General features: G+C 47.8%; 1 protein-coding gene across 1 annotated transcript in view; it reads right to left on the bottom strand.

The window, feature by feature from the left end:
• Positions 1 to 209: 209 nt before the first annotated feature.
• The window catches only part of LOC116940524 (potassium/sodium hyperpolarization-activated cyclic nucleotide-gated channel 4), a 45,382-nt gene continuing 21,997 nt past the window's right edge, over positions 210 to 23,594 (bottom strand). Inside the window, exons 6-8 of the mRNA XM_032950456.2 lie at positions 18,610 to 18,850; positions 14,067 to 14,231; positions 210 to 5,830 (exon numbers count right to left, since the gene is read on the bottom strand). Of these exons, the coding sequence (XP_032806347.2) occupies positions 4,050 to 5,830; positions 14,067 to 14,231; positions 18,610 to 18,850 (2,187 nt within the window). The 3' untranslated portion in view covers positions 210 to 4,049. The remainder of the gene's footprint in view (positions 5,831 to 14,066; positions 14,232 to 18,609; positions 18,851 to 23,594) is intronic.

Raw genomic sequence — 23,594 nt, 5'->3', positions numbered from 1 at the left:
AAATTGCGTGTGAAATTTGTTTTTTTTTTTAGTGGCGTGAAAGCGACCTGTATGATACCGCAGTTAACACGAACGGCACGGGATTTGCATTGTGTGTGTGTGTTTTTTTAATGAACAATCGCTGCGTAGTAGTAGTGGTGGTGGTGGTGTGCGGAGACGTTCCCACGTGCACCACCGAACGAGGAAAAATGAAAAAATAATCTTCGGGGTGAACTCTTGAAACTTTATTGTCAACAATACACACGAGGAGCTGGGATTAAATGTTGGTCTGAGTGAGGAACACGTGTACATGGTTCGGTTGTGACGAGCGGCTTTGTGACGAGGTGCTGTGACGCGCAAAAAAAAGTACAGCCGATGAACGAAATCAAAGGGTTCCCGCAGCATCCCCCCCCCCCCCCCCAACGATGCACGGCCCCACGGCATCGGATCGCATGTCAACAATATTGGCCCCGACCCTAACGAGTATTGTAAAACGTTGGATTTCGTAGAAACTTGTTACCGTGAAATAGGATCCCATAGGGTTGCGTCCGTTCACGCGCAAAAAAACCCGTTAATAACACTGGTGGTTATTAGGAAAGTTATAATTCACCCCGCCTAGGCGGTTTGATGATTTGAGGTCACGATTCCACTGAAATAGATTCCATTGTTTCCTTGTTTTTAGAGATTAATTTGTATTTTTTCTTGATTTCACTGTCTCGTTTGTAGTTTTGTTCAGTAGCCAAGATGCATTTTTATCACTTATTCTGTATGTAATTTGCAAACATTGTAAATAATCGATTCTCAGACCGATGATTGAGTGCACGTGTCAAGAATTAATAATGTTTTTTTTTCATGATGCATCGATGTTTTATTACACGTCCAGTAGTTAGAAAAGCACGTGACTGGATTCCACAGGGCTAGGATTGTTAACGTGAGATCACATTCCTTCTGGCAAGTCGAGTTCGTTTGCATCCAGATCGTACTAGGATGTGTTTTTTTGTTTAAACAATCCATTGGACTTGACGCAGATGTCCGTTTCCCTAATGCCTTGTAAGGACGTAGATGGGTGGGACCAAGTGACTCCCGCGCATTGCACTGCGATCACGGCGACCTGAGTTCTATTCCTGGCCACGACTTGACATCGGCGGTTGAGCGATATCCGAACTGGTCCTGTCCCGCAAGGCCCTCTCACTGACCAGCGTGGTGAAGTATGTTCAAACAACACCTCACGACCGGCGCATCGAGCGAGTGGAGGCCTTTGACCCAGCGGTTGATTGGCAATTACTTAATTACTTTGTTATATTTTAGTGAATTTTCTCTATTTTTGCACCTCTATCGGTGTTGTTTGTATTGTTTCCTGTTGTTAAAAAACACAGAGCTTCATAGCTCAGCTGCTTCCTCCTCTCGTCTCAACAAAGCTTATGATTCTGTCCAAGCTGCCTCTACGTTGTCATCACCGCTTGCCAGGTGGATGCGCGCGGCGCGAGTCCTTTGTGAGCACGCAATTGTATTTGCAAGGGGTCACTTTTTTTTTGTACGGCGCCGGTCGCGTTGGGGTTTTTTTGTTTGTTGCGTCAGCACTGGGTGGAATGGCACGGTGTGGTCCTCGCGACTAACAACACTTGGTGTGGGGGGGGGGGCGGTGGGGTGGGGGGCTGGGATGGCAGTGTGGATATTGGGGGGGGGGGCGGTGGGGCGGTGCGGTGGGGTGGGGGAGGCAAAGAACAGCATAGACCTTACACCAAACCAGGCGTAAAATTGAAATAGAAAAGGAGAAAACAAAACAAAATAAACAGTAAAGGTCACGTTCGTACTCGGCACGAGCACATAACGGCACTATTTTGCGTGTGTGTTAAACATGAACAGCGAACATTAATTTAAAATAAACATATGATCTCTCAATCTAAAATATAACTTTTTTTTTTAAATTCAGCTACAAAGTGTGCAAACGTATCTTTAAACAAGTCACTTCAGAGATCCTTAGATATCAAATACTGCTTTTGGATCGGTCGAGTGAGATAAAGGGTCCACCAATCTTTGGCCCTAGCTTGCTGTAAGATGCAGGTAGGATCCTCTAACAGACCTTATTTGGTTGTCTTCCGACCGAACAAGCCCTGTCTGGACCCTGACAGTAAAGCCACCTTTTACAAGGGAGCTCCACTCAACAGACAGCATTCCACCACCGCTGCCACCATCATCAAGGCTCGCTCATCCCATTGCAATTGAACATCTCAAGGGGGTTAAACACTTTGCTGGCTCCACGTGGGTTGTTAACACCACATCTCTTCGTCTTATGCAGCTCCTGAATAAATATTTCCAATGGGAAATCATACAAATCATTTAAAACAACAACAAAAAACGATACATCGTAAGACACAATTTTGTATCTTGCCCGAATCCGAAACATTCTAGTTGTCAATATGGTAAACATTTACCACAATATATGGTTCGTACTTCGAAAGACAAACACCAACGTCATTAATAAACATAGTTTAAAACGGGAAGCGTATACGTTAAACACATCACAGGGGGAGAAAGCGGCAGCTGTTAGACAAGTCTTAAACGGGATAGGTTATTGGTAGTTGTTGTTGTCTTTGTGCAGCTGCCTACGCCTGTTGGCTGTTCCCGGGGTCATTGGGAAAGTTGACCGGACTTTCCTTTAAACAGAAACAAAGGAAAACAAGACGGGGTTGAGACGGACACACACAAAAATATGAACCGTATGTACAACATAGCACTGCGACAATTCTTGGTCCATCAAACAAATGGAAGTGGATTTCGTTTAATCATCGGATTTTCAAGTACGCTTGAGACTCGTTAACGTTTCGTTCGCTGAACTTTTACAAAGCTGCTTGAAATGATTTCCACCCCCCCCCCCCCTCAGCGGTATCGGATACAGACAGACGCGAGAAATATATGCAGCGATGCGCGTGGGGAGAGCCATGATTACCCGGGCGCGAACCTATACTTTCGGGGTGTGGGTGTGTGCGTGCGTGCGCATGCGTGCGCGCGCGTGTGTGTGTGTCATGATATACACAAGATATAGACTCCCCCTGGTGTGTCCGTGGGCCCCCAGGATTTTTGCATACTCACAAAACGAAGCCGCCTGTTCTCGCGACCGCGACACTTTCCGTCCTCCAACGTACACGGGGTTAAAGTGCATTGGGCGAAAACACTCTCATTGGTTCAAGGCTTCATTCCGTGTAATTCTTCATATTGCTTTTCTTCAAGTTTTGGGCTCAAGGTCCCATTTATCCGATTGTTTCGTTTTTTAAAATGCAGGTATGGAAGACTATACAACAATGGAAGAAGGCTCTCTGACACATTTATACATTAGCAAAAAAATCAGGACACTACCACCCTAAAACCTAAACCTATACTATACATCCGTTCAGACTACAAAATAAAAACTGTTAGCATACTATGAAAATAATTCTTTAGAATACTATGACAGTGTACTTGTAAATAAATCTTTCAATAAAACCGTTAATATGTAGAAGTAAATATACTTTCTTCAAGTATACTTTTACAGTAATAGTTTTATAATATACATATACATGGGCTCTACGCCCATTAGACTATATATATGTGTATTTATATATGTATATATACTTTATATATATATTTGGGTAAATTACAGCAATGTCCAATGGGGGGGGGGGGGCTCCTTCACAAATGTTGACGATGTTGCTGCATACAAGAGACGTGGAATGCATGCAATTCCAGTCAGGACCCGCTTGGCCGCGAGCTTCCCAAGCGACGCATGGTTTCCTGCGCCCAGTTTCTACGGCTGCGTCGCTCGTTGTTAACGTTCCAGCGTAGCAGGAAAAGAAGAACGCAAACAAACCCACACCCTTAGTGGCAGATTCCCTGAGGAGCCAGACCACTCTGCTCTTCCTTCCAAAGGACATTTGACTGGGGGTCAGCTTCAAGTTATCAAATGCGGACGTGAAAGCTTGCCTTTTCTTTTTTTTTTACTTCCAGCAGAAGCAGATATCACGCCTTGTGTGCGCGGTAACCCAATATGAGTCTTTCCATTTAGCGTTCACACTTTAGTCTGGCGTTTCTCCTCACGGCTTGGGTGCACTCGGCGGTTCGGTTGCTGAAGTTCTTGATGAGGCCTGTGCATCAGGAGCTGGGCCGGAGGGCATCGCATCTCCAGGGTGGCCTGACGGGGCCGACTCCTTGCCCACGGAGGCTGTGCTTGGTGCCGATGTGTGCGGAGTGGGATGGACGTCCTTTGAGCCGGGCGACGGGCTGTACGATTGCGCTAACGTTTGTGCCGGAGGGGCGGAGGGCAACTTCGCGCCGGATGAGGAGGTGGACTCCGCGATCGAGGAAAGTGCACAAGAAAACGGAGTGGCGGCGGCGGCGGCGGTGGCGGCGGTGGCGGCGGTGGCGGCGGTGGCCGTGGCTGCGACCGCGGCGGGCGTCTTTAAATCGGCAGCCGCCTCCGGCGTGGCCACGGCGTCTCTGGACGCGACGAGCGGGCTCATCAGGGGGCTCGCGCCGGGCGAAGGGGCCGCCGAGAGCGAGGCGACGTCTTTCGAAGCGGTGGAAAGCAGCGGGGAGTATGGCTGCTTCGACACGCTGGCGACTACCTTCGATGCCGACGCCTGCAGGGCCTGCAGCGACGAGGCGAGCGCGGTGGTCTCTTTCGGCTGCGCCACGGGCGCGGCGGGCCCCGGCAAGCAGGGAAGCGTGGTCACGGACGAGGCGGCGCTCCTGGCCAGCGGGCTGCCTGGCGGCGTGGGCCGAGGGGAGGACGAGACGCTGGAGTCTCTCGCAGGAGCCGGCGAGAGGAAGCTCACGTGCGGCAGGGATGGCTGGGATGCCGAGAGCGGCTTGAGGTCCCGGTTGAGCCTGCTGCCGCTCGTGCCCTGCAGCGTCTGCGCCAGTGGGTGAAGCTGCGACTGGGTCGGGCTGGCGGCGTCATGCTGGCTTGCAATTGACAGCTGCGAGCTGGCGGGGCTTGGCGAGCCCCTGCCTAGGCTCACCTCTCTGGGCCCGACCAGTTGTCCCGTCTTATTGAAGCGAGGTATGCTGTCGCTGGGCCAGTGGCCGAGCAGGGAGGATGGAGAGCCGACCAACTCTTGCTTTGGAAGCGGAGACCTTCGCGAAGGGCCGGACGATGGTGTGGATGGCCTGGATCCGAGTGGGGACACGTAGGCCTGGCTCTGTTCGGTCGGTTTGAAATGAACCGGGGAGCTCCTTCCCGTACCGGGGGGCATGGTGGATTGATGGGCAAAGTGTTCGGTGGGGCCGGGTAACCACTCGGCGGCCCTCAACGACTGCTGGCTCTGAGCGGGCGAGTGTGTGGACGAGCTGGGCGAACGCTGCCCAGCGGCTCCAAGCGGCTGCGAGCTGACGACCACCGACCTCCGAACGCTCTCCTGCGTCGCGGGAGAGCGCTGGAAGAGATCCGCGGACGTCTGCGTCAACCCGGGCGACTGCTGCCCTCGCTGACCTTGCACGGGCGACTCTTGCTTGGCTCTGGTCAGCAGCTGCGACTGCCGAGGGCTCGGCGATTGCACCATCGGGCTCTCGGAAGGCACGCTCTGCCCGCCGGCTGGCGTGCTCGCCACGGGCGGCAGCAGCGCCTCGGCCTCCGCCTGCAGGCTGTGGTGGTGCTGCATGAAGGCCAGGATGGAGGTGGTGGCCAGCAGATGCACGGCCGAGTTGAGGCCCACCGGGCTGTCCGGGTTGGTGACGGTGACGCCGAGGCGAGCCTGCTCGGCCATCTCGCGATCGCGGCTCACCATCTTCTGGATGAGCTCGCTCTCGCGGTTGTTGGAGATGCCCATGTTCCTCTCGTGCTGCACCTTGTGCAGGAGGATGGAATTCTTCTTCCCTGCAAGGCAGCAGAAATGGAGGCGTTTAATGTTTGTTGTTGTTTGTTGTACCGGACGTTTGTGATATTTGTCTCGTGACCTCAAGCTGATTTGGTTTGAATTTGCCGTTGCCTCAATCAATCTGATGGAGTAGCTGTACTAAATATATTGATCTGTTGGTATGCACTGAGCATACATTTAGGGTGGGGCCTTCAGGGTTAGGGCTGGGCCGATAAGGAAAATTCACCTCATTCATAGGACAGGCTGTCCTCTAGTAAAGTAAATATATAACGTTACATTCGTAGCAATACTTTTAAATGTGGCTTATGTCATGCAGTCGCATTTTTTTCAACCTAAAGTTTCAAACATGCTTCGAATATAATCCAATATAGTTTTACTTCCGACATTTTGATTTGGCATGCAAGTGAAATTGAACTGAAGACACTCCAACTTTATTTAATTTGACCGAGTTCAGCGTATGTGCATGCACGTACGTGTTGTATATAAGCGCGCAGGGTAGGTAAAACATTTGTTGAATATCTATCGGGTAGTATACATGCGACCTATACGAATGACTTTCTAGGAATTCAGATGGGACTGCGTTTCCTGTTGCTATGACAGACTCTCCTTCCTATTTGAAACGTTCCTCCCCCCCCCACCCCCCCCCCCCCCCCGAGGGAAAGTCCCTTTCTCTAAAAACCCTCTCCCTCCCCTCTTGTTAACATTTCAAAAAATCCACTCCACCACATAACAGGGCTACTCCCCGGGCTGTTATCTCTAGGGTGATGGTGGTGGTGGGGGGCTCTCATTTGCACATACAGTGAGAGTGATCCAAGACGTGAGTGAGCTAAACATCTCCTATGAGAGGCGCAACGCACAGCAACGCTTTAGGTGATGTCACGTAAATTGTAAATGACATTTCCCTCCAAAAACATGCCACGCACACACACACTTAACTGCAAAGTGATATGATCCATTGGACTGTTTGCTCAAGAAGGGGCAGGGAGGGGGGGTTGTGTCTTTGTATTTCATTTAATCACCCGGGTGAACTGAAACGTGACTGATTTACACGCAGCCTCGCTGTCTGATCCGCCGAAGACTAGAAACGCGCTTGGAAACTAGATTTTTAAAAGTATGAGTTGGGAGTTTACTTCAGAATTAGAATCCGATTATTTAGTTATACTGGAGGAATCCGATGAGCTATAAAGCTCTTTTCCACGGATGTCCAGTAGGGGCGAGTAAGAACGTTACAACAACAAACGGTACACAAAACCACGATAGGAGTGTAAAGTACAAGAAATGTAAACAAATCACCCAAACACAAAAAACAACAACACTAAACCATCCCAATCCTGCCAGGCAAAGCCCACTGAAGTATGAACTTATTTTTTCAGAAGCGACCTTGCCACAAATGATAGCTCAACAAAGTGAGCACGAGAATAAGATCATCAATATTGGCGAGCGAGAGAAGTACAGGGTCCTTCAGAAATATCGCACAACTAACTAACTAACGATGTGTTTAACAGGAGGAGAAAGATGAGACGGATTCAATAAAATGGTGGAAGAAACAACCACAACAAATCTTTTTTTTTTTTACAAAAACACACAATTTAAGTACAAGAACACGGTTAAAGTGTCCATAATGTGGAGGCAGTGTTTGTTGATTATTTTGAGAGTCCTGTACGACGAATGACATTTGCGTGCATTGTTGAACGAGTAGGCGCGCATTTAATAATAGGTGACAAGGTGACATTGGCGTCGACTGAAAAAATGTTAATGGTTTTTTTTTGCCAGCGTCACTGCAACGCGGTGGGAATGTATAATGTGTTGCCATGGCGATCTGACGTTATGAGAAGAATTTTATTCCCCACGCTTTGCTCACGTTTGTACAACATTATCCAGCACACCCCCGCCAGCAATTGTGCCGCTATTGATTTGTGTCGACCATTAACGCGTGGAGGGGGTCACACGAAACGCGCCTCAGTCAAAGCCGAACACGGGAGCGACATTTGCTCACGCCGTGTTCGCACGGATCGTGCCTTCCTCGCCGTGTCCCCGCGCTAAGCTCTCAGGCATGCATTGTTATTATTATTACTACGTGAGTTTAAAAAAACTGATTGTTTGCACTAATTTGTGTTGATAATTCATCAGAAATGTTATCCCCCCCCCCGCCCCCGGCCCTAGATTTCAATGTTCCTGCCCGTACCTCGGGGTTTTCCCCATTTTAAACCACCGACCAATAAAGAGCGAGTTATTAAAGTTTATGACTTGGAAGTTGTTATTGCAATGTCCAGCAACTCGCTAGGTAATTGCACCTAGCCACGTTTGAAAGGTAAACAATTACAGCCACCTGAGCTGACAATAAAAAAACCCTTTGTACATTTACAGTGGCATGTAACGGAGAGGTAGGTTTTTTATATATATTTGGGATCGAAAAGCACGTCAACTTTTTCACCTGATTGTTTTCATTCTAAGTTTTAATGCTGATTTCTGCCCCGTGTTTAAAAAAGAAAACAACAATATTGATATTCTTAGTTCTTTCGGTAAAGTCACGTTGAAGGGAAACAATAAAATAATAAATATATATAAAACAATAAAAATTCTCACGACGTTTCGACCACAACACAAACGGTCGTCATCAGGTGTTGTGGTCGAAACGTCGTGAGAATTTTTATTGTTTTATATATATTTTATTATTTTATTGTTTCCCTTCAACGTGACTTTACCGAAAGAACTAAGAATATGAATTACTGCAGTCACAAAAGCTTTAAATCAAAACAATATTGATATAAACAATACAAATGCTCATTTTGAAAAGCTGGAAACCCGAAAATGTGATAAATGTTCCAGGATATATTTTTTTAAGACCCATATAATTTCCTCATCGCCGTGTAAAAGTGGCCAAAGCTCCTTTTGTTAGGAACCGAAGGAGCTTCAGGAACTTGAAGAACGTGGAACGAAACGTCGTACATCGTGCCTCACGTGTGGAACAACTCGAAAACGCGTCTCAGAGCCGCGATCGTAAAGCAGGCCTTTCATTACTCCAATGTGCAAACTGTATATTACAAAAAAAATACATACTCATTATGCTGTTTAAGTGTTTCTGCTGTGCTGCAAAGATGTGCCACTTAAATGAGTTCAATAGTTCAGTGTGCGTTGCGCTTGAGTTGTCTTTGTCACGTGAGTGGATTTTTTTTTACTTTTTTGAAGAGATTGCAGCCATTTAATGTCTGTAATTTAGGAGATATTCTCATTAAATGAGCCAATTAAATAAAAAATATATCCGTGAATGTACAATAGAATAGTAAACACTGTCACATAAAACGTAGTAATTCCTCCAAACTTAGAGAATCATTTACATGTGCACGAAAAAATAATGTAAAAATTGACGCTCACATGCATGAAAATGTAGTAGCAGGGTAGTCTCGTTTTTTCTGCCTGACATTTTTTGGTAAAAATGTAATTGTTGCCTCGGATGTCTGGGCTTTATAATCTGAGCTCGATTGATCTGAATGTTCGTGATCACATTTTACTTTTGAATGCTCCGCTTCTAAGCCGAGGAAATAATTATTCTCGGCACCAGACACATGTTGATTGGTTTTCCACCGAGAGAATCCCTCTTTACTTAAATGGATTACCGAGACCCTGGGGGACAAGGAGGTTGGAAATACGTGAGAATAAGCGTTCCCAAATTTCTCAAGTCGACTTTTACAATGTTGCTTACTCTCGGGGCCGTACACGAGCCTGGGGGGGGGAGGGGGAGGGTGCAGAGGGGGGTGCTTCCACTGGCCCACCACCACGGCGTGATTAAATCAGCCATCCGCCAAACACCACGTAAAATATGAATTAGCGGCGAAGAACGACCCGCGTCGCAATGGCGACTATGCGTGGGAGGCTCCGCCGAGGGCACGCAAGTGAGCGCTCGGCGCCGCTCGCTAACATGTGCACGCTTTAAATTTTAATAGGACCCAATGTGTGGGCCAATCTGTGCTCTCGTTTGGAGGCGTCGAATGTGAGCGGAGCCTTCACCAACGGCGCGCTGGCCGTCACGCGGGGGGATGAGGATTTCCCCTTCACAGTTGTAATTACTTCACGAACCGCGCCGGCGGTGTGGGGGTGGACGCACAGGGGCGAGCGTCCTTGACAAAACGTTGTCATACGACTGGAGCACACCAACGCAACGGAGCTGACATTCTGTGGGCATTCGACCTTTTTGCTCACAGCAGGGGAGCGGCTCTCGAGGGGGCCCCCTCCAGAGCGACATTTGAGCTACGATTACAAGCTGGCAAAGACGTCTTTGATTAGGTGGGAGCACCCACGCTTTGCCCCCACCGCATGCGACCTGCTTGACTGCAGTGTTACCACTTCGGTGCAGCTGGGCGGACAGAGGTGGCGTGGGTGGGGGAAGATTGAATAAATTTGCGCCATTATTTAAACTGCCACCAAGGGGAGATTGAGACGGCGGCGACTTCGGGATTGCAAATGCATGCAGGTGGGCACCATTGTGATCCTAGTGGGGAGCGGTAGTGTAGCGGTTAGCGCTGCAAACCCGGCAACCGGAGTTTGATTCCCGCTCACGGCCAACACCGGTGACGATGATCCGAATCGGTTCCTGGGCCTCTCCTAGGTCGACTCAGCCCAAATGAGTACCTGGTGCGGTGTGTAAACATCGCCACTGGTGGAGACAAAGGCGGTGGGGCGTGGTGCCGGCCACCCACCCCCTCGTGTATCGTTCCGGCCTTCATAAGTGCTCGCTAACAGCACTTGCCCCTACAGTCTGTTAAGGCTATACGGGGGATCTTTTTTGTTCTTTGATCCTAAGCTCATTCTTTGGGGTGAGAGGGTGGGGTCTTCAACATACCTGAGGCAGGACCGCAATTGCACGGTTACTGATCATTTCAAGGTGTAACAACGCATGGAACTCTGATGAAAAACTGCGGGAAGCGTATGTGCTTTCTGGAGGGCCATACTCTATAGAGACACTGATTGCGCTGAGCTGCACTAAATCTAATACGCGCTTCAAATGTAGTTAAATATAAAAAAAGCCACAGATACAGTACATTATCTGAGAATTACAACTAAATATCATTGTGATATGCCTAAGGTCTAATTACCATGGGTTTTATTGTTAAATTACTGTTCTTGGTTTAATTATACGCCGTGGCTTTGGTTACGTGTCTTTGATTTGTGTAATTGTCCTGTAAACGCCACTCGACGATACCCATCGCACGGTTACAATGGCCCTGAACGGGAGCAGAGCAATAACCCTTTCTGTGTGAAAAATGCAGCACCCTAGTCCAGCGTGCAGCCATTTTGGCAGAACCATTTTTTGAGTTATTATGAATTTGTTTTTGGATGAGACCCGTCGTCTCGATAAAATGTTATTTTATTTTAAACTATTCCCTTCCACCACACAACGGAGCCAATCAAGTCAAGTTGTCACGTGGGCAAATATGCAAATGTGATTGGAACACCAGGGCTCTGTTGATATTGATGGCCAAGTGGAAACCGATTAAGCTCCTCTGAGCTAATTTAAGTAATCACTAAATAACACTTAAATAAATTAATAATGACAGAAAACGCCCATCCATTTACAGGAAATCAATTTACAATTTATTATTATGTCTTCAATAAATTTCCATCACTGAATCCGCAGTGTTAATCCCCATAATGCTAATTTAACTAACCATATTAACCAATTAATCCTTCACTCGAATCACAATAGCATCAAATCTCCAGCTACGTCACCTTCATATAATTAAGGACAGGCTATTTTCAACAACCAGGAAATAGATTCACCTTATTGCACAAATCTAAACTGCCAATCACAACCAATCAACCAGCCATCAACTTTTAATCATTAAAACTGGTTCGCCTGCATAGTTCGATGTCATGGCACCTACTTAACGAAGCTGGACCAGCAAGATGTTTGGCGTGAAAGCTGAGCTCTTGCTAACACCGAATGATCATATTTTCCCCTAACGTCAGGTGGTGAAGGGTTATGGTTAAACATTTGCATTGTACCTACACAACGATATAACACTAAAGAAACGATTTATGGAGCATAATATTGGTCGTGAAACTCAACGTATAAAATGAATAACCCACTCACGTTTGCCATAATGTTTAACTTTGTGATTTAATTTGTCTCAGCACCTGATTTCTGTGACTGCTCGCTGTTTACGATGCCTACGATGCCTTTGCTTTGCAGTTTAATGTGTTCCTCCAGAGTGCTGTTGCAGTTATTAGTCATTTCATCTTGGTTTTCCCTAAAAAATAGAACGCTGCTCTCAAATGGGATCTTAAATGACAAGAGTAGTGATGATGATTATGATACAAATGCACAGCCCTTTTTCAATACGCTGTAGAATGAATGTCTTGACCCCATGCCATATCACCCGTGGTAATGTTTGACCATATTTCACCACAATGGTCAACGTGTGTGTGTGTGTGTGTACTTCACCGAAGGCATTTACCAGTCCTTTTAAATAAAGGAAATGCATTGTTTTGTATTCTCGTACAACTATAGGAAACGATGAATCTCAAAACTTGCAAAGATAATCTACCTCTGTGAGGGCAGCTGATTGATATGAAACATGTTATGCATGCTCGTTGACTTTCATTAAATAAAAATGTTTTAATAAATTATTACAGCTTTCGTGACTGCATAAAATTACTCATTGTTTTTTTCGGTAAAGTCACGTATGTAGAAATACAATAAAATTATATCAAAACAAAAAAAACAATCACGAGGTTTCGATCACAATGCAAGCGATCTTCATCAGGTGTCAAGAACAAATCACGGAGGTAAATACAACAAAAGATGAGAGACGATAATTCAACAAACCTGAATTCTCGTCTCTCATCTTTTTGTTGTATTTACCTCCGTGATTTGTTCTTGACACCTGATGAGGATCGCTTGCGTTGTGATCGAAACGTCGTGATTGTTTTTTGTTTTGATATAATTTTATTGTATTTCTACATACGTGACTTTACCGAAAAAAACAATGAGTTAAAATGTTTTACCAGTTGATTGCTTTATATACTTTCAAAGTGTACCTTTATCACGTATTCTGTATGTGTATTTCGTGACACCCCAAATTAGACCGTCAAAACAAACGTGCCGGGGCGATTGCCTCCCAGTCCAAGGATCAACGGCCCATCTGGAGCCCCATCTCGGGAATGTTTCCTTCGGCTGACCTGTACCCTTCGGCATTCCGCCCCGGAGCGGGCCCAGTGTGGAAATATGCCCGTCATAAATCCTGCACTTCAGAGATTGCACGACCTTGCTTAAAGGGCTTGCATAATTAATCGTATGTAAGCGTGAATGATGACGGTGAATAACTGTGGTTCAACGGATGGTGCATTTGTCCAGAGAGCACTGTGGCTGAGGGTTCCGCTCGGCTCACCATCAGAAGACTCCCAGTTAAAATCCCGATCGAGGGTCGACTGGGTCTACTTAACCTTCTCATGATCGCCGTCAGCTACGATTAATCCACTGCTGGGTGAAGGCCTCCCCGAGGAAGAGACGTGTTGCCACACTTTACCGGGTTGGCCAAGACAGACAACCACCTGGCATTGGGAGCCCAATCATCAAACTGAGGCGACACCTAAACACTTGCGAGTTATCTAAGCTTTACTCTTATAGGGTAGATAAAATAGCTACCACGTTGTGGGATGTCTGGAGTGGTGATATTATGCAGAGTCTGACCGTTTAAGTAGTGAGGCACTTTTTAATTGAGAGGCCACAATAACTTGCACAAAAAATAGCGAGACGGAGAAAGAGTTTTTTTTCTTCTTTTGACTGCTAATGCGAAGGTTTTCGTGGTTATGCTGTGGATCGTATTTTATCACGTGTTCTTCTGCGCGATGTCTGACGTTTCGTTCCAGGTACTGAGCTTCTTTAGGAACTGAACATTGTTCTGCTGGCTGACCTGTACCCACCAGGAAGTGAACATTCATCTCTATGAAGAAGTTCCCAGCAGGTGGAGCGAAACGTCAAGACTTCGTGCCCAGCAACACGCGGTTACGACCCGCCAATGCATCGGGGAGCTATCCAAAACTGAACATATCCGTCGATAACACCGCCCTAAAGAGGAAAGGTCACATAATAGGTGGCATCTCATGCAGTAGGCTCTTCTTCATGGCACAGAGTTCAGTTTGTGTTGTTGCTGTTGTTGTTGCTGTTGCATAAACGACAACTGACAGTGTGGATTGATGGCAGCGGCGGTGCCGTGGTTATGGGGAGGTCCTCACCAATGCGGTTGAGCCGATCGATGGCCACCTGCTCGAATGCGCGCCGCATCATGGGGTACTCCTCGAGCACCTCGTTGAAGTGGTCCACGGACAGCGAGAAGAGGCGGCAGTAGGTGTCGGAGCGCACGCTGGCCGTGCGGCGGCCCCGCGTCAGCAGGCAGATCTCTGCGGGAGGTGGGCGGGGGGTTGAGAGTGGGGGAGGGAGGGGGCGCTGGGTTAGAGAGGAGGAACCGGGGGATCTCAGCTGTCGAGGTTCTGCAGGTGATGCCCACCAGCACCTTGTACGCCACGTGTGGAATCGCTTAACACGGGCCGGGCGGTGGGGTTGGTGCATCGTGCCCTGTGTCTCGAGAGACACCTGCCTACGTGGGTAGCTCGGTGTCTGTTGCTGGTAGTACAGCAAGTAGGCCGCTGACGAATCTGTGCAGCAGTTAAGTACAATGTATGAGTGTTCACTCGGCACTTTGGATTCTTCCAACATGGGATCGGGATCGAACCCAGGACCTCCTGTATACCGGGCGAGGTGGTTAACATCTCGCCACCGTGGCCCGGCTGGTTCATAGCACAGTGATCTCACCACTGCGCCACCAAATCTCAAATAGTTAATCGGAATTCATATTTGTTTGCGTGTCATCATTATTCTAAGCAAAAATGTTTTATTTAAACCATGCAGTGTCCATCTTTGCTGCTCTGTCGTCTGCCAGAATTTTTTAGTATTTGTGTTGATATATAAATAAATAACGTCAGCGTCCTCCTCCATCCATCTCAATTGTCCTTGCTCATGCAGTGCTGAACACTCGCTCATGCATGACGTACTACATAGGAACCCTGTGCGTGTGTGTGTCCGTGCGTGTACGTGCAGTGCTGAACACTCGCTCATGCATGACGTACTACATAGGAACCCTGTGCGTGTGTGTGTCCGTGCGTGTACGTGCAGTGCTGAACACTCGCTCATGCATGACGTACTACATAGGAACCCTGTGCGTGTGTGTCCGTGCGTGTACGTGCAGTGCTGAACACTCGCTCATGCATGACGTACTACATAGGAACCCTGTGCGTGTGTGTGTCCGTGCGTGTACGTGCACGGACACACACACACATCCGAGTTCCATTCCCGCTCCCGCTCGCGGACAATATCGTTGACGATTATGTTAGCCTCCTCTACGTAGACTCAACCTCAAATGAGTACCTGGTGCGGTATGTAAAATCATTGCCACTGGGGAGACAAAGGCGGTCGGGCGTGTTTGCTGGCCACCCAGCCCCTCTCGTACCACCAGGCTTTATAGGGGCTGCCCGCTAACAGCACTTGCCCCAACAGTCTGTGAAGGCTACACGGGGGGATCTTTGTCGTTGTTAGTGTGCACACGCGTGCGTGCGTGCGTGCTTGCATTCGTTCGGCGGAGATGGAACAGATGGATGTTTTTCTTCTCTGGCATATGCGAGAAGGCAGTGCAACACGTTTGCATAAGTAATTATATATATATATAATTCTAAAAAGATGTATAAACGTAAAACTGAAAGGTAAATATTCTGTCGCAATCGTTTTTTCTCACGGAGAAGCGCATTTTAATAAAGAAAGCAAAGAGTTCCATAAATAGATTTGCTGTGTATTAAAATGTGGGAGAGGGGGGGCGGATAACCCACCCCCTACCACCAATCGCCCGCTTCACAATTCAATTATTTAAACTTGACATCTCCGTTGCTTGAACAATAAAGCATCTTTGCAGGCAGGATATCACGTCGAACACTCGCAGAATAAAGAACTGAGGGACTCCCTCCCTCCCCCGCCCTGATCCCCCCCCCCCCCCAAATAATCCTGAGCACTCATGATTATGCAAAAAACAAACAACAACAACAACAAACCTCTCCAACAGCTCGGGATACCCCGCCCCCCCTCCTCTTGCCATGCTCACCCCCTGTTGCTCACCCTGCCCCGTGCTTCCCTTTCCTTCCACCCGCTTGTACTTGTGTGTGTGTGGTTTTTTTTACGTTGATTAAAGAGATTCGCTTCATCGGCACACCGCAGTGCGGGGGCCCGCGCCAGAACCCTCTACGAGCGAGGAGGAAGATTACCACGCCGTGTGCCGCCACACGGCCCGCCGGTCTGTCGCCGTCGGTGACCGCGCGGGGCGCATCGTCGCCCGCGTCTAAACGAGACGCTCAGCCGTGCGTCGGCGTAACATTGCGTTAAAAGGGGGAAGGTGCGCGCGCGTGCGTGCGTCCGCGTGCGTGCGTCCGCGTGCGTGCGTCCGCGCGCGTGAGATTCAATTTGCGCTTAATAACGACGACAAATACAAAAAAAGGAGAATTTGCGCGGTTCGCGTTCGCCTCGCGTGAAGGATGTTGCCCTGCCAGACCAGGTGGCCCAACGGTAGAGAGAGAGAGAGCGGCTCGCGGTCGCAAGGTTGAGAGTCCGAGTCTTGATTGGGGGTCGACGCAGACCGTCGTCTGGGGAAGTCAACAGCGGTTGTCCCATGATAAACTCGTCTCCGCCATAGGAATGTGGAATTTCCACCGCTGAGTCAGGGCTGTAAATGGGTGATGGTCATCGATGCCTCAATGCTCTTTTCGGCAGGACGTCGCTTTGACTTTGGGTTTTTTGGGATGTGACCTCATGCACTAATTTCTTTTTTTTTGCCGGGGATCTTTTTTTGCCAGTATCAAAGTATCAAAAATAAGAATAGGTTTTAGGGGACGTCCATAAATGACGTCACGCGATTTTTGACGATTTTTTACCCCCCCCCCTCGTCACACGGCGTCACAAAAAGTCAGACCCCCCCTCAAATATGACGTCACAAAGCTCTGCCCCCACCCCCCCCCCCCAAAACCATATTTTCATTTTGAAAATAAAACATGCTTCAAATCGCTTTAAACTATTGTCATTGTAGTGCGTATTTAATGTGGCGCTTCACTCTGATGTTGTAGGAGAAAACATTTATTAAAAAGTCGATTTAATTAAGTACAACGTGTTGCCTATATTTATTTAAAATTGCGCATTTTGATGTGACGTCACATTTCTCAACCCCTCCCCCCCTAGGTGCGTGACGTCATTTATGGACGGGCCCTTACCCTTTCTGGCAAGAAAACAGTAGGTGTCAAGATGTTCTCTGGTCTGACACTGGTGAGACGAGGCCACAAAGAAGGATATCTCTAGTGTAGGCCAATCCGTTTCAAAGACAATGCCCATGACATATTATCAGAGTTTGTTTGCATGTTCATCACAAGTACGTGTACTTAATGCAGACCCTGATTCCTTGCAAAAGGTATCTGTTTGGTGTTTGAACATCTTAACACCTGTTTTATTGCCAAAAATGGTAACACCTATTATTATTATTATTTTACGAACTTTTCTGTTGCTAGTGCTTTTTAATTTGGTGCCATTTCTTAATTAAAAAAAAAAATATCATTTGCTTGGTGCGTAGGTGTGTGTTGTTGGTGCGTAGCCAACCGCGTCTATGTGATTTGATCTTCATATATATCATTAATTCTGTTCGCATGAATGACGATGTATAGAATGAAAGTATAATTATTAATGTGAATGAGAGAGGAAACATCTGATTGAGCTTGGGGTGATGTTTAAAACCTTCCGAAAACCCGATTCCATGGGGCTATACAAACTTCTTCTGTCTTAGCCCAAACAATGGCAGGGAAGCAGCCGCCAAGCAGCACAACTTGCTTTTAGAAGTCCTGAGTCAAGTCCATTTTTTCTTTTTGTAAAAAAGGATAATTCTATTGAAGAGAGACTGGGAACAATACTCCGATGACACCAGAGAGAGAGAGAGAGAGAAAATCACCAAAGCCCCAGCTGGATCATACCTTTTTGTTTTTAAATTGCTGCAAAATGTAAGGGTTGGATTCTGTAGTTTAAAAGAGCAAAGAACTGGATAGGATTTTCTCGTGTGTTTGTGTGACCATGCTCTCACGTTGCATAAGGCATTCAATCAGATGATATGTCGCTGAGGAATAATGTTCTTTTCAGGACACGTGTGCGTGGGATGAGTGGTGCTGGAGTGATTAGTTCAGTAATTTACAGAATAAAATCATAGCGACCCAGGTTTTATTTCTGGCAATGCACACGCACGGCAAATGAATTGAGTCTGGCTTGGAACTCAACGAGGTCAAGGTAGCCTTAAAAAATTGTGCCAACTGCAGTCGTGTGTGTGACCATCAGCACGAAGGGCTGGCGGCCAACGCGCTGATCACTCCACCCCCCGATGTGCACGGTGACCTTACTATTTGCTCCATAACAGCACTTGCCCCAACAGTCTGTTAAGGCTACATGGGAGATATGTGTCTTTGTGTGTGCGTGCGCGGGGAGCGGGTGAGCCACTTGCGCAAATGCCTGTCACCTCGACCGGTTAACCCATGAACATCTGGGCCTGCCCCGTGGGCCTCTCGCCAGCCGGCAGCAAAGCCTTCGACAATTCAACGCGGGGTCACAAGGCGCACACGCGCCGTTGTTATGTCACCGTCACTGCAGCGGCGGGTGGCGGCTGTCGCCAGCGCGCCGCTGCAGATGCGTGGGCTGAGCAGAGACTCGAACCTCCAAAGTAGGAGCCGTCGGAGAGCTTCATCTCCTTGTTGCCTTTGGTGATGATGCTGACGACGCCGTGCTGGATGAAGTACATCTTCTTGCCCACCGTGCCCTCGCGCACGATGAAGTCCCCCGGCTGGAACACCTCGAACTGCAGCTTGATGAGCATGGCCGTCACGAAGTTGGGGTCCGCGTTGGCGAACAGCGGCATGGAGGCGACGAGCTTGCGGCAGTTGTAGCCCACGATCTCCTGATTGATGTGGGCGGCGAGGGGTGCGGGAGTCGGGGTGGAGGGGGGAGAGCCGGGGGTGAGTGACGCGAGTAATACATTGTGCTTTCTGTACGTGCTGGAGACCAACGCACTCCGTAAAGAGGGTTGCTCGTCATCGACGCACCGCCCGGAGGAAGGTTACGCTCGATTGTTATGCACAACGATGGCTGTGTAAAACGGATTCAGCCACGGGTTCAAAAGGCGTAATCGTCAAATGTTTCAGAGAAGACCTATGAAAGGAAACTACCGGCCTCAGAAGGGGATTACGCAGTTAAAATCCTTTACCAGTATCAGCTCCAGTAAAACCAGTGTCAAACTTGCCGAACTCCAGGAGGGATAGAGACATACCCGGCTTGCCTTGAGAACCATCTCACGAATGCCCTCCCTTACTAAATCACTGAGCAGCAACCAAGTCGCACGACCAACCACACCTCTAGAACCAGTATATTAGTTTTGATTTAAAGCTTTCGTGACTGCAGTAATACATATTCTTAGCTCTTTCGGTAAAAGTCACGTTGAAGGGAAACAATAAAAAAAAATATAAAACAATACAAATTCTCACGACGTTTCGACCATAACACAAACGGTCGTCATCAGGTGTGTCGGTTTGCATTGTGAGTGACGCGAGGATGCATCTGGCTCAGAGCAGTAACTCGCACCTCGTGACGGGCCTCACCTGGGGAACGAGTCTGGGGCGGCTGAAGCTTGAACTTCAAATAAAAAAGAAGGCATGACTCCCGACGCAAACAGCAAATGCTCACGTGTAAGTATGAAGTGCACGCCTTCCCAAATCACAGGGGGAAGTGTAATGTGTGACAAATGTGAAATGTGGCCATTGACAGATATTGACAAAAAAAGTATGTATTTGGTCCCATAAACAGGCAAACATTTTGTAGATGATGCATCAAGTCTATCCATCACCCTGAATAATGCAAACGCGAAATTAGAGGCACTGTGCTCCATTCTGAAGCCTCTCCTTAACTGAATCAATCACCATCTCGCTTTATTTAAAACAATATTAACCACAAAATTCAAAACAGGCCGAGCTTAATGGTACATGAATATTTGATGTTACCCATAAGTCACCGTTACCCACACGTGTGTGTGTATGTGTGTGTGTAACGCTGTGTGGAAGCTACCTGGTCTGTCGCTCCGCACTAAGCTTCAGGTCTTCTCGGCCACGGTCATTCCCTCCCTTCTCTACGCTTGCGAAACGTGGACCCCCTTAATGGAGCATCTTCGCCGGTTGGAAACATTTAGGCTGGCCTGCTTACGATCCATCCTGGGTTTAACCAGGCTGGATTGTGTGAGGAGCTCACAAATCCTTGAGCGATCTGGGCAAGGTCCCATCGGTGAGCTCCTCAGGCAGGCAAGGCTGCGTTAGCTGGGTCATGTAGCCCGCATGCCCAGCCACCGCATGCCGAAACAGCTTTTGTTCGGCCGGATCGAGGGGGCTAAACGGGCGCGGCACGGGCTAGAGAAGAGATGGAGTGACGTGGTACAGGAGGACGTGGAGCTGAGTGGACTTGCCGATGACTGGTACCAGCGGTGTCAAGATCGGCCTCTGTGGAGGAGGCTCGTGAAGGACGCTACTGGGCAGTTGGAGGTAGTTGCCCTCCAACAACAACGGAGGGCGGAGGAGCGACGCTCACAACAACGAGCGGAGCGCCGGGTGGCTAAAGCACAGCAGGTTGGCACAGTGGGGGGCACAGGTGGTGCACCAGCCAGTCATCTCAGTCATCTCAGTCAGTCGACCCGTGGCACCTGGGTCTGCCCCGTGACCTCCTACCCGCGGGCGTTTGACACTTCACGTGGCCTCAAGGTGCACATGGCCTGGCACAAGCGTCGTGGTGACGTCACCGCCACTTAGTGGCGAATGGCGGTTGTTGTTGTGTGTATGTGTGTGTGTAAGCTCGCGAAAAGAGTGCCCATACAAATGTGCGTATATGGATGAAGAGGTCCTTGAGAGGGGTCATTTAGTATGCGAGAAGCTTCAGCATGATCCAGGAGAACCCCCCTTGTCGACGGTGATTGGTTCCACGAAACCGGTCGTTGAATGATTTGGTCGTTAAGCGAGTATAGGAAATACACGTTAAGGGCTTCATTCGTTCCGATTGCATCGAAAGGTACCCTTTTTCACAAAAAAAAACGTATTTTATAATACTGAAACAATGGATATGAATACCTAAAGATACTAACAACATTATAAACACATAACATTAAAATAAACATGGTTAATCAATGCATTCATTAATATTCACTGCAACAGCCTGTCGATAACAGGGGGAATGGTCGGTAAGCTAACACATTGGGCTCTATGGAGGCACTACACTACTATACACTACTATATACTACACTACTATACACTATACACTACTATATACTACACTATACACTACTATACACTACACTATACACTACTATACACTACACTATACACTACTATACACTACACTATACACTACACATTGGGCTCTATGGAGGCCCATCGTTAAGAGATTAGTCGTGAACAGGGGTGGTCATTAAGAGGGGTTCTATTGTACACAATAACACACTACACTACACTATACACTACTATATACTACACTATACACTACACTATACACTACACTATACACTACACATTGGGCTCTATGGAGGCCCGTCGTTAAGAGATTAGTCGTGAACAGGGGTGGTCATTAAGAGGGGTTCTATTGTACACAATAACACACTACACTATACACTACTATATACTACACTATACACTACACTATACACTACACTATACACTACACATTGGGTTCTATGGAGGCCCGTCGTTAAGAGATTAGTCGTGAACAGGGGTGGTTGTTAAGAGGGGTTCTATTGTACACAATAACACACTACACTATACACTACAATACACTACACTATACTATACACTACACTATACACTACACTATACACTACACTATACACTACACTATACACTACAACACTATACACTACATTATACACTACACTATACACTACACTATACACTACACTATACACTACTATACACTACACTACACTATACACTACACTATACACTACACTATACACTACAACACTATACACTACATTATACACTACACTATACACTACTATATACTACACTATACACTACACTATACACTACACTATACACTACACTATACACTACACATTGGGTTCTATGGAGGCCCGTCGTTAAGAGATTAGTCGTGAACAGGGGTGGTCGTTAAGAGGGGTTCTATTGTACACAATAACACACTACACTATACACTACTATACACTACACTATACACTACACTATACACTACACTATACACTACACTATACACTACTATACACTACACTACACTATACACTACACTATACACTACACTATACACTACACTATACACTACACACTGGGCTCTATGGAGGCCCGTCGTTAAGAGATTAGTCGTGAACAGGGGTGGTCGTTAAGAGGGGTTCTCCTGTAATTTTCCACTGCTTGCGATAAGGGGACATTGCACAACTTCTCGCGTTGCGGCGCTCAGGTGAACGGCCACGGTGTGTCCCGGTCTCCCGGAGAGCTTTCCGGAACAACCAAAGACACACTCTTCCCTGAGGCCTCCAGTGTTCACGTTCCCCCCGCCCCTGCCGTGGCGGTGAAAAATGGCTCGCAGGTTGTTTTCTTGCTTTCTCTCCCCACCCCGCGGAAAATGCGCGCCCCATCCGTGAAGCGGGATCTCCGGGATGAACCTAAGCGTCTCGACTTTGCGCCACCGTCCGATGGAAAGTCACTCCTTGGGATGACGGTTGCCACCCGTGACGGTTTAAAAAACTAAAAATTCGGAACGTGTCACTGGGATAGAAGAACGTGTCACGGATTTGCGGCAGGCAGTGGGGGGGTGGGAATCGGTGTGAATTGCTCTGTTTTGAGTGCAGTGACGTTATTACGCAACTGAGGAAGAGAAAAACACCGGGCACTTTTTTTTGTTTTAAATGCGCAGGGGAAGACTTACAGATTTCCCACGGCAGACACCTCCGGTCTCGGGGCTCAGTGGTAGAGCTCCCAGCTCGCGATCGGAAAGTTGCGAGTCACAAATCCTGGCTGGGGCTAACTCAGCCAAATAATCTCTCTGGAGGTCAATAAAACAAATTGCCCACAACTTTGGGGAAGTCAACATTGGTTGTCCTCTGAGGTGACTCAGCTCCATCACAGGAACGTGGAATTTCAAACACTGGCTGAAATTGCGAGATGAGCGTTGCCTCAATGCTCATTTGAGCGGGACATCGCTTCGACTGTCATTTGGCGACCTCAGCAGAGAATGGACCCTTGGAAAGCCAGGACAGTTGGCAACCCGATATGAGACGAATCTTTCACCAAAACCGATGGGCGGGAAAATAAAACATATTTTCACCGCAGCCGAAACACTTTCGGAAGTGTGGGCACCGTCGATAAAAAAAAAAAAATACAAAATCTGGCGTGAGCCCCTTCGCATGGCAAATTGCCCATAAGCGTGGTGTCTCAAAGCAGTGTACGTCACGAGGCCAAGTGGGAGTCCATTGTCGTGGCCTTTGTCGCCTACCTTCACGGCTCAGCTTCGCGCGAGGCGCGCAGATGTCGCAACGAAATAATTAAACCCCTGCCAGCTCAACTGCAACGTCTCACGCGAGCAGTGGGCAAGAGTCCAATGCGGGGGGGGGTGGCAAAGAGGGTTCTTCTTAGTAAGTACTAGAAAATATGTCAAGC

Source organism: Petromyzon marinus, chromosome 1, assembly GCF_048934315.1.
Source record: "Petromyzon marinus isolate PM22_M1 ecotype Great Lakes invasive population chromosome 1, UKy_Petmar_22M1.pri1.0, whole genome shotgun sequence".
NCBI lineage: Eukaryota > Metazoa > Chordata > Hyperoartia > Petromyzontiformes > Petromyzontidae > Petromyzon > Petromyzon marinus.
Note: the sequence above shows the minus strand (reverse complement) of the source record. Positions and strands in the feature narration are given on the sequence as shown.